The sequence below is a fragment of the Columba livia genome, chromosome 6, assembly GCF_036013475.1.
Source record: "Columba livia isolate bColLiv1 breed racing homer chromosome 6, bColLiv1.pat.W.v2, whole genome shotgun sequence".
NCBI lineage: Eukaryota > Metazoa > Chordata > Aves > Columbiformes > Columbidae > Columba > Columba livia.
In genome coordinates, this window is record NC_088607.1 from 32,098,556 (window position 1) to 32,110,685 (window position 12,130).

The window sequence follows — 12,130 nt, forward strand, 5'->3', positions numbered from 1 at the left end:
CTCTATTAAAATGTACAAATAAAAAAAAATAAATAGAAAAATAAATATCAAGAAAGTACTAGGGGTAGGGTTGCACATGACTCTATTCTTGTTCTGTTTCTGTAATCACAAATTCAATCATTATGAAGAATATGGATTTTTTTCAATTTAGCCAAGGGCCAGTTTGAGTTTCTGGGTTGTTATTAAATTAGAATAGCTTTAAAACAAAGAGATTTTCAATTTCTCATAAAATGAGCAGAAAAAGCTTCATAATTAAGTAATTAATTCATGAAATCTCATATTCGATGCTATGGCAACAACACTTGGCATTAAATGTAAAACACAACTGGATATAGTGGAAGGTATTAAAAGTATCAAACTTTCAGCTTTGTGCATGTTGCAGGTGCCGAAACTGCTCTCTCCTGTACAACATAGTTCAACATTATCTTTATGAAATAACTGGAAAAAATGCAAACAAAAATAAAAAAACCAACCAGGAAATATCTCCCAGAAAACCAACTCAATTCCAAGAATACACAAGATCTCATTTTCCATATAATTTACAGTATTTGCCTTCAATGGAACAGATTTTCTCACACTTTAGAGTCAAGATGCTGAAATTTGTGTGTAGTTTTGTTATTATACCAAATTGAAATGAACCGTTCTAGAGGAAGTATTTTCTTTTGTTATCACCATCCAACTGTATTTTAATTGGCAATAAATTAATTTTCTCCAACTCATGGCTGTTTTGCCCATGACTGTGTAAGTGAACTCCCATGTCTTTATCATAATCCACAAGCTTTTTCATCTTAGTTTTGCCCCTTATGCTGTTGAGGTGGGGGTGAACGTGTGGCTGGGTGAGCATCTGGCTGCCAGTTAAGGTCAACCCGCCATATCAGCCAACACCAACAGCAGCCACTGCTGTCTGGGACCACTGCACAGACCTCATGATAAAAGAAAGTTATCTAAACTGCAATGTTATGCTCTTTAGAGGTGCACGTGAAGAAGAAGGACTGACATTCATTTAAAGTCTGTGATTAAAATGTCAGATTTTGTAAATTAGGAAATGCCCAAGGGAAAAAAGACACTCTGTATTTGGAAGGATCCAAAACTTTAAAGGAAAAAAGTCAGTAAAAGATGACTATCACCAAAATGTTGTCTTTATCTCAAGTATATTTTCTTGTCCCTCTCATCAGCTGGAGGGTAAGAGAAATAAGACACCATTTAAATAAGATTTACTTTGTCATTATAGCATATAAATTTTACATACTTAATGCGCACTTAAGATCTAGACTTCCACATCTGCAATTTTTACAGCAGTATGCAGAAATGCTTAAGTGAACATAAGCAGCAGTAAAGTAAAATAACTTTGTTGTTCTGAAGCCATGAACCAGGCTGCACAGAACACAACAGAGCAATTTGTAATGACTCACATTCTCACAAATGTTGCAGTTACAACACGAGCTAAACAACTCAAAGGGACACTGAATACCAGAGTGTCCAAGCTGTTGGAAAGGAGAGTTTTACCTGTGCTGCATTTCTAATGCACAACCTGCCCTCTTCCAGAAATGGTGCCTTTCAATTGCTCCAATAACTTGTTGAGTACAAAGTTGAAGAGATATTCAGGAATAAAAGCCCTACAACATGATATTGCAGAAGTTGTTCCCTGGGGGAAAACGGCTTCTATGTTCAACTTCCTCTCACATTATCTTAGGCCACTGTACTGGCCTAAGAGACACTTTTCCAAGGTCCAGAAGAAACAAAAGTCAGCATGAGGACAACATGTATCATCTAAGCCCTTCAATGCACCAGGGGAAGTCAAATGTTTTTTTAGAGAAATATATGACAGAAAGAGCACAACAGCCACTAGAGTTCCCAGATAACAGAAGGAAACTGGCTGGCGAGGAAAGCAAGAATCTGAAAGGCTCTTTCCTTCTCACCATCTCAGAATTCTTATCTTCTCCCACCTCTGCAAGGGCTTTTCACCATCTTGTTTCTGTATGGAGAGCTGCTAACACAAGCGTAATTGCCTGCACCTCCTTAATCATACCAAATAGGATTCAAACATGGAATATTCTGAAAGATCTGCTCCTCTAGCTTCCAAACAGCATTTTTCCATCATGTTTAGTATCATTTTCCATGGTAGGTAAAAGCCATAAGGGTGTCTAGAGCAACTGTGAGTATAATTTGCAGCTTTCCAATCAAAACTGTTAAAAATCTGTAATTCAGGAGTGCAAGTAATCCACCTGACAGCATAAATAAGAAAACCGGCATTGGTTTTAACACCACCGACATAGATTGAGTTTGCAAAACCAAAACTGTTAAATGGTTAAGCTTCAGGGCTGTTCAGTCTGTCTTTGTTAATTCAAATGGGTGTGCTCAATTTCCACTACAATTATGAACAGCCTCCTCTCTAAAGATGTTTAGCTTCACAAGTTAAAAAAAAAACCCAAACTTGTTCAGCTTTCAGTTTCAGGTTTCACTTCCTCAAAATGAGCTCAAAATAGGTGAATTATTCCAGCCATGGAAGCATCTTAGGGAGTAAAGCTCTCTTTGCACCCATGAACAACTGAAACTTCCACAGAGCATTAAAGGAGATCTATAGATATTTTTTACTATAACAGTGCTGAGTTGAATAAAGTTCTTAAATTCATTTCCCCATTTTTCTAATTTCTGTTCACTTTTTTGAACTGCACTATCATTAATCTGAAAATTCTCAAGAGAAATGGGGCCTCAATAGTAGCTTTGATCTTACAAAAAAAAAAAAAAAAAAGTAGAGGTGCCAAATGAAAATTTCAGTGAAAGGTTTCATTTAAATGTATGTTCCTATTGTAAGCTGGAGAAACAACAGCAAGAAAAGACTGAAAGCTCTGACTTTGACCTTAAGACAATTTGTTTTAGAATCACTTTTCCCTTAGCTCCCTAGTTAAGCCCTCAAGATAACTCCAGGGCTCACTACCAGAAAGAAAAATAATCTAATTTTTGTGATATTTGGCTGTGCCGCTTGAACCAGCATTTGTGCTCAAATAACCTTTCCAGCTCAGCAATCATGCCCTCTGGCTTTTTCTCAAGACAAATCCTTACACATTTTCCACATGCCGTTTCCACATTATTTATACAGCATCTTTTTGCTGCAAGAAGGATGACAAGAGCCTTCAACAGCTATGACAATGCTTGTTCTGATAGCAGGAGGCATTAGCAGGAACAGCTTTCCATATGTTGCATTAATAAGGTTCACATTTCACTATCTGCATGTCGTCTTGTTCTTCAGAACCATTTTCAGCTTCTATTTATACAATTTTGATAGCCAGAAAAGCAGTTCAGCTTTCATTACCATAACATGAAAGTCCAAATGTTATATTTAAGAAGTCCATTTTCAAGTCTTAATAGCTGACCAAGTGAGCTGATTAACCCCACCTCATTATTAAACTCCAGGGCATGTCATAAATGCTTCATGGAGACATCATTATTATTAACACATGTTTAGAGAAAAGTAAGAGTCCAAAGTACATGCAGTGCTTGTGGCACTTTTGAAGCACTGAAATAGCTCCAATTTACATAACAATTCAGTTTCAAGCTGCTAACAAACAAGTTGTCAATATTTTTTGTAACTTAAAAATGAAGGACAGCATTGATTACTTTCTATAACAGCTTATCAGCTGATTGATTAATTCTATCAGGCCAAACATGGACAGAAGTTACTCTGCAAGTACAATCCCACCTTTCACTTTATTACGTTCACCCAATTACGTTATATCCATAAAGAGTTACAAGTTGATATGTCATTTTTCTACTGTTGCATAGTGAACATGGCATCCTTCGCAAAAATAGTTTAAAAGTAACTGACATCTTTTCCTTTTGCCCTTCCTCCAACTTACTCTCCTTCTCCTCTGCTTTCCCCTTGAACTAGCATTATTTGCCATTATCTTCCATCCCTTCATCTGCCTCTTCCCGAGTTTTGTGTGCAGTGTTCCACCTCTCAGCAAAACCACTGAAACCTCACACTGGCCAGTGCATTTTGTCAAAAACTCACCCGTTTTCACCTGTCTGTTCCCATATGCCTTGTCTATACACAACTCTGTCCCCATGTCACCTTTTGCACGTGCACCAGGGTCTGGCATCAGCGCTTAGGACAGCTCTGTGGTATTTATCTGTTTTACCATGAAACATGTTTTTTTTTCTTAATTTCTTCACCTATCTACTTTTTAGCTGCTTTTCCATTTCTTCCTTGCTGTTGTGAGAAATCTAAGATTTCCCTACTATTTAATTCCTTTCCAGGCACAGCATGAGTACCTGCTCACTTCCAACTTACGTTTTGGCTCAGTCTCGTTCTGTGTAACATCACAGCTAATTGATTCTCACACTACTAGCATCTGCCCCAATTTTTATACCAACTTTCACCATTTTATTATACTTTTTCACTTTCTAGTCTAGTGTTTTCCCTAATTTGTTTCTTCCTGTGTGTTTTTTGCCTCCAAGGTCTCTCTCATCATCCACACCCATTTAACCCAGCAGGGCTATTCTTCCCATGTTTAGTTTCCAAACAGCCTGACCAGTCCCTTTTAGCCCATACTAGAGATCTTCCAGGTATTGGGAAATATTTACAGCACCCTTTGAGGTGAATTAAATACAAGTTTGTGCTTAAATATAAAGAAACACATAATGAACAATCAATTGGACAGTCCTATCATCATAAGCAGTTCTACAAAGAGTCTAGAGCCAATTCCTTACATACATTCCTACCCATTACTGAGCGGTTACAATTTGAATTTCCTCTTCGTGACCTCCAATGCTTTTTGGTTCATCCTCTATTAAACCCCTCTGCCAATGCTCCTGCAGTTTCTTGCAGTCTTCGAACTACTAGCAGTCTTACTCTTCACCTTTGTCTTAAGGAAAGTTGGAAGGGATTAAATCCTTTCACAATTCTGACCTGACTGAAAAAAATGTCCAATAAAATTCATATCTCAAATCACAATGGTTTCTCCTCTTTGCTTTGGCAGGAGACTTCCCTGTCTCCTGCTCTGAAGAAGCCACGTAGTTATGGTACTGACAGGATAGTAGAAAATATGATACTTTCTATACACAAGAAGCACAAAGTCATCAGCATTTCTTAAACAGACTGATTCAAAGTCACTGGCATCCCAGAAATTTCAGGCATACTTTACCAGTTTCCATTACTCTGTCTTTTAGGTAATCTCTTGATGTTGCTTGTCCTCAAGCTCATTGTTTCTGTGAGCAGCCATTGCTTGAAGTAAGTTTTCCTTTATCACCCTTCCTCCAACAAGTACTGTCCAGATACAACAAAGCCATCACATAATGGGAGTTTGGAGATAAGCCCATAAGCCTTGTCATCTTCTGCCAAGGCATCATTCTGGCCCGTTACTTCAGGAGCCAAGAAGCCAGGAAAATACAATGCTGGAACCTAAACCTCCTTCCCAGCACTTTGCATATAAAATTGCTGCATTAAGAAATAAAAACTTTTCTTATCATTAGAAAAGAGAAATTCAAAATTGTAATCTGTTTGAAAGGCAGAAAATATTAACAACTAAACCTAAAACTTTTTGGTACTGTTTTGCTTCTACTGGAGAAAAAAAAAAAAAAAAAAAAAAAAAAAAAACACCAAAAACCCCACCACTTACAGGAACACACTCAGGCTGAAGTCTGCCTAGCAAAAGAGACACTTCTTATACTGTGAATAAAGCAACAACCAACATAAACTAGTTAACTTTAAAAAATCCTGAATAAGCAAAAAAAACCCAAACACGTAGGCCACTGACACTAAGAGTAATTAAATAGGTAGAACTTCACTGATTGCTGATGTTACTGATCACCACTACTACTATTTTCTGTAGTACTTTATTGCCAAAGGGCTTTGTAATTTTTGTTCCTATTTTATTGTCTGTTTGCATGGAGTAAAACAAAACAGATCTAACTAAAAACTGAAAGAACAACCTGTCTGAGAACCATTATTGTGATTTATGTATTTATGAAAATGTTCTAAAAGGAATAGAGTACAATAGGCTCCTAGCTAAAGCAGTATTCAGCTACCAAAAATAGCTAAACTAGCTGGCTGGTTTGTACTCCAGAAGGGGAAAAAAGTAAGAGCCCACTTCCCCCTCACTGACCTCCTGGCCCCTGCCATGGTTATAAGTTTTCAGATTTACACAGAAGACAACACTTAAATTGGGAATCCCAATTATAGCATGCTTTGGGAAAATGTAGGTGTAAATTGTCCTATTTACACCAAGTGAAGCTTAGGTGTTCAAACAAAAATTCTCAACATTGCCCCCACTACTATCAGTTCACCTTTGTCTTCTGCCTGCAGTGCTCTGCATACAAATCTACACTTCATAAAACAAAGGTTGGACACTGAAAAATCTTTGTTGTAGTTTTTAAGTACATAAGCATGTGAACACCCTCTGTGTTAAAAATAACTTCCTGAGATTTCTAATAAGCATAAACAAAAAAAGGTAGAAGAGTTAATTTGCCACTCATCCGTTTGCAATGCAGTCACATTATACTTTTATCTTCATACAGCTCAAAAGACTTCCAGCACATATCTTGATGTACATCAAGACTAAGCATGAACACAGCTAAAGAGTCAAGACGAAGTGCGCACTACTAGAAGCAGTTTTACACATCAGCTGAAAATCCAAAGCTGACAGCCTGATTTTTTTTTCCCCTCCACTGGCTGACAATAAAAATGAATTCTCATTTGGAGAACAAACTTGGGAGAAGGGACCAACTGTTTTCCAGGTGCAGATCCTAGCAGTAAGACACACTACTATTACCAAAATATGAGCTGAATACTCTGTTTTCAAAGTCAACGTCAACGTATTTTCCTGAAAGTTACTTTGAATGGTTTGGTTGGTTTTGAGGTTTTTGTTTGTTTTGGTTTATTTTTTTGTTTGTTCATTTGGTTGGGGTTTTTTTGTGGTGGTTTTGGTTTGTTTATTGTTGTTGGGGAATTTTTCTGTTTTGATTTGGGTTTGTCTGTTTTTGTTTGGTGGTGGGTTTTTGTTTGTTTGTTTGTGCTACAAATTCCTGCACAGAGACCCAGGATCCTCAGTCACTTCAACATCATCTGCAAGGTTAAAAAAAATGTTTTATACCTCTCCAACTCCAGGATCTGGTGTTACATAAACCTGGACCAGCAAACACCATATAATAGATGCAGTTAACATTACTTAATGATTCTGTCTGATTTCTGTAAGGACCATTTATTCTCTAGCAGCTTCGCATCTCCTGAGTTGTGCATTCCTGCCTGAGTGTCACAATTGAGTCTCAGCCTCAGAGTTTGGGGTTAGTTTTCATTGTTTTTTTGGTTGGTTGGGTTTTTTGGGAGGGTTGGTTTGTTTTTTTTCTACAGTCCTTACTTCTGCCTATTTCTCTTAATTCAATTTACCTTTAAACAAAAAGGCCTACAGATGCCAACTCTAATTTCCAAGCCTTTATATCAAAGTCTTCACCAGACAGATAACTGGCACAAAAGACTGAAGTAGTGAACTAGATTTCCAAAATGCTGCCATCTGATTCTCATCCCACACAAATATGTAATCTAAGTAATGAAAAAAGCTTTCGTCTCAAACATCATCTTGTTCAAAGCTCTTGAAATCAGTAAAATGTTGGAATTTGGATTGAGTCATGACAAGTTAAAGATATAACAGTAAGAAATAACCTCCTGAACAACAATAAAAAGAACATCCTTAATGTCAAGCAGAAGAGAAAGCAATTACATTTTCAGACAACGACTGTCAGTTCGAAAATATACAAAGAAACAAAGTGGTTTTAGCTCTTTGCACAGTTTAATGGATTTGTCATATTTTTTTTAAGGTTTTTCTATTTCATTTTTCTTTCATCACAAAAAAAATTTAAAACTGGATTATTAGTCTAAACTCTTGTTAGTGAAATTTAGAGAAAAATATATTCACCTTAGCTATTAAGACATACAATAACTCATACAATGGTGTAATTTCATCTAGGTGCATACGTTATGTACACAGTAGACTTTAACCCTCTCAGAAAATAAAAATAGGATTACTACAAAAGAGCTCAGGAGGCACCAAACATGTGGACGTCGTGCATGGTGACATAGTTGGAGGTATGAGAATTGAAAAGGAACACAATCATCATTGGTCAGTAGCTTGGTCATTCCCATTACAGGTAATTGCTAGTCGGTGGTCACCACTACTCAGTGCTAAAAGGGGATGAGCAGTGGTAAGAACAGAAGCACCTGCTAAGCAGGAACAATTCCTGCTGCTTCATGGCTAATCTCACGGTTCCTTTCTTTTCCTTCTCACTATAGGCAGTGCAGAGTTCCATTTTGCAGTCAGCTGACAGATGTCAGGTTGGGTACAAAAACAAAACAGCAGGGACAGCGCAGCTTCAATAGAACTTTGACAAGTTCAAACCTAACGGCTAAATTCAGTTTCCTTAATTCAAGACTTGTTCCATAGACTCAATTATACAGATGGCCCTGGCAAAAAGAATCAAGCTTGCTTCCTCCCCTCTCACAGGCAATGGATTACCAGAACACTCAAAGAGTTTTCCATGGCCAAGAAGCTTAAAAACCAGAGCCAATGCTTCTTTCCTTAATTGTGTTAAGCTCACCAGAGGAGCATGTGAGGAAGTCCCAGTTTGAACATGGAAAAGATATTAAAGGCAGGTGGAGCCAGCTTCAGCCACTTTCTCCCTTACCTTCTTATTCTTCCCCAGTTCAGTGTAGATTTTCCACATTATTTAAATTTATTACAGTTTTAGAGTTCTAACAGCGTTGCCAGGTTCTACCAAGATGATGGCAGTGTCGGGACCAGGCTTTTTCCTTCTCAGCTGAATCCCAGTAGCTTTAATGGCAACATACAATGCTTGTAACAGCAGAATTCAGAGCACCATTAAACCTTGGTATTTAAACCACAAAACAAAATATAGCATAGAAAATTGGGTGACAGACTTGTCCATCAAACCTATTGCAGTATTAGATACTTTAAACCTGTCACAAGATACAGCAAATATGAAATTAAGTGGAGACAGTCATGCCAAATGCTTTTTCTGGAAAAGATAAATATGATATATAAACAACAAAAGGCATTCATTCTATTAAGCAACTCTTTTTATACCCAAAAAGTAGAATTTCCACACCTTAGCAATATAACAACAAAGCTGAGATACAGTCAGTGTAACCATCTAATTACATGGTACAACAGATGTTTAAATATCTGACTCCAGCATGCCCAGTGCTCACATTTGTTTCTGTGGGTGATAGTATCAACAAGAAGGAACAACTTCTGTCCAGTTGCAGTACAAAACCAGAGAAACTACAAGTAAATTATTTCTCCATACATCTTGCTTTGTAATTTGTCAGTGACTGTATCCAAGATAAACATAATCCAGCCAAGGAGGAGAGTTACCAAAAAAAGGCAGATGAGAGAGAGTGAGAAGTGGCAGACACATCCCTGTCCACCTGTCTAAAATTTCCTGTAACTTGGTTACTTTGTTCACCTTATTCTAGCCTGAGATAAGGCAGAAAAGTGTACACCAGAGCATTACTGGATTGAAAACAAGACAATTAGGAGGAAGCTGTACACAGATTTGTAACATTTGAAGACTACATTTCTCATGCAGGTTTCAGGTGGTATTTTAGAGGGAAAGGCAATAATGATTTATGCCAACACTATACACTGCTAATACAAGCATAAGAGTACAGCATAGCTTAACTTCTCATTGAAGTGATGGTAAATTGAACATCCAGCTGATGAGGACATAACCAAACAAAACACTAAGGTCTAAGTACCTGGCATTTCCTTGTTGAAGGACATTGAATCAAATTGTTTTCAGCCACAGGTGAGCACAGCTGTAATTACTGACAGAGGATTTTTGTTAAGAATAAGCAAATTCTATAGCAAGTGATCTTTAGCCAAGAAGTTTTTGGCAGAATGATGTGTAAACAAGCTATTCTAAATGATAATGTCTTTCGTGTGATCGCAGGTGAAGAGTTACTGTTAATTTGCTCAGGTAAACAAGGCAAAACATCTATGATGTGGAACACTAAAGAAATGCACAACAGCAACACAGATGCTTGCAGAAACAGATGAATTAGAAGAGGCTCCAAAGCAAAGACAAATATAAGGTGGTAGATAAACATACTCCCTGCCAGTGCTCAAAAACAGACAGTCCCAAAGATTTTACAGTATACCATGCTCTGATTTTTTCCAGTGATAAGCTCAGTACTATAGCAATATGTTAAGGACAAAACCAAAGCAAACAGTGGCACGTAAACCCAGGGAATGAACAGAAGAGGGATTTTTAAAGTTTTACCTTTCTAGAGCTTCCTAGAGGGTAGAATTTGTGGTATACCTGAAAGAAATTAAATTGGAAAGAATTAAAACTGGTAGACAAAACAATCTCCCTAGTAGTAGAAAAATAAACATAATGCTTACATGAAAATATAATATCAGTAGGGTCTGCTGTGGAACAATCCAAAGACCATCATTGCTTTCTAACAAAGATCTCAGGAAAACACACGCTATACCTTACAAGAAATACAACGTGGAGCATCAGTTTCAAAAGTATGAAGTCACAACACACATGTGTTTCACACCCCACAATTGACTGATGTCACAATAGGTATTTCACATCCCAAAGAATGATGATGCATCACTATCTCATGGGAATATTACACACAGCAGTTGTTTTCAACCCAGGGTCCTACATAAAAAAACATAAATCTGTGCATCCTGGAAATCTGTTCATACAGTTTTCCTAAACAGATCTATACATTGTCACAGGGCAAAAGATTTAAGTCCCTCAAAAAGGAAAAAATGAATGATTAAATGCTGTGAAATATGGAGTCACTAGACAGAAGAAAATGGCAAACAGTCCCTGTAAAGCACCAAGAGAGTGTAACATCCCTCCAGTTCTGCCAAGACCTGCAGATGGGCAAAGAAACTGCAAGATGAAGCCAAGGAGAGAAAAAAAAAGAATAAACTAACAAAAAACCATCACCCACACAAAATAGTATTACATATACTTATATCCTTTTCACGTACTTGGAAAATACCAAGAGCAGGGACCAACCATGTTCTTCACCACACTTTAGTTTTAAGCATCTTGGTGACTTTGTATCTGAGGTGCCACCCACGGTGCTTCACCAAATGCTTTTCAACAAGGAAAAGAGTCAAAGACCTGACTACATCAACAATAACTTCTCAGCAGGGGTTGGAAAAGAGGCCAAGGAGATTTCATGGGGTTATGAAATAAGTCCCCAGAATCCTTCTTATATCTCTACAGAGTTCGGGCTGTCCAACTGTTCAGTTCTTCAGGTGAAAAAGCAGGAAGTTAAACCTGCCAATCGAATGAAACACCGGCTTTTTATGGAAGTCCATCTGTCTCAACTCTCTGGTTCAAAAGACAAGAAAATGTACAAATTGAAATGCAGGAATCAATGCCAACACGACTCCAGGAAAGAACATTAATCTACTTGCTCTCTTGAATCTATTAAAAATGTAAAGAGACATATTTGATTTCAAATACAGGTGAAGTGACATTCAGTTACAGTAAGAGACTTCAAGCACTGGGCTGTAGCTAAGCTTATCTGCCCAACTGTTAACATAAAAAGCAGAGATTTTTCTTCTTCAGAAGTTGTTGGGAGTCCGGGGATGGTTTGAGGTTTTTGTTTTGTTTGTAATTTTTTTGTTTGGTTTTGTTATTTGGTTGGTTTTTGTGTTGGGTTTTTTTTTGGTGTGTTTTTTGTTTTTTGTAGTATTTATGTTTTCCCACAGAAGAGTTTATCAGTTTGAGGTGCTGCATTTCCATAGCAGTTACAAAACATTTAGCTAAGCTTTACATTGTAGTCACCTCTCTGCTTTCTTTGTGAATGAAGCACGTATAATAGTATTACAAAATTTAGTTGGCATTAACTATATGCTTGTACTGTCACTGACTGCCCAGATTGAGTATCAACTAAGCAAAATTATCCCCTTTATTACAGAAACAGCCCTACTGAAAGAGTACCACGTAAAATTGCTCATTTTCTACTGTTCTCATACCAGTTAATTTAAATCCCTGTAAGAACCAAAGCTCAGAGATGCATACACTTGCTTTTGGTTTTTGTCATGGCAAGAATGTATTTATTTTTTTAAACTGTGAGAATTCA

The 12,130-nt window shown here is 37.3% G+C and overlaps 1 protein-coding gene across 4 annotated transcripts in view; it reads right to left on the reverse strand.

Annotated features, from left to right (window-relative positions):
* ANK3 (ankyrin 3) overlaps positions 1 to 12,130 on the reverse strand; it is a 357,522-nt gene that overhangs the window by 302,953 nt on the left and 42,439 nt on the right. For 3 of the 4 annotated variants that reach the window (XM_065067824.1, XM_065067822.1, XM_065067868.1), the window contains exon 2: positions 10,294 to 10,332. The exons of the other annotated variant lie outside the window; for it this stretch is intronic. In XM_065067824.1, the coding sequence (XP_064923896.1) occupies positions 10,294 to 10,332 (39 nt within the window). The remainder of the gene's footprint in view (positions 1 to 10,293; positions 10,333 to 12,130) is intronic. 4 annotated transcript variants of the gene reach the window in all.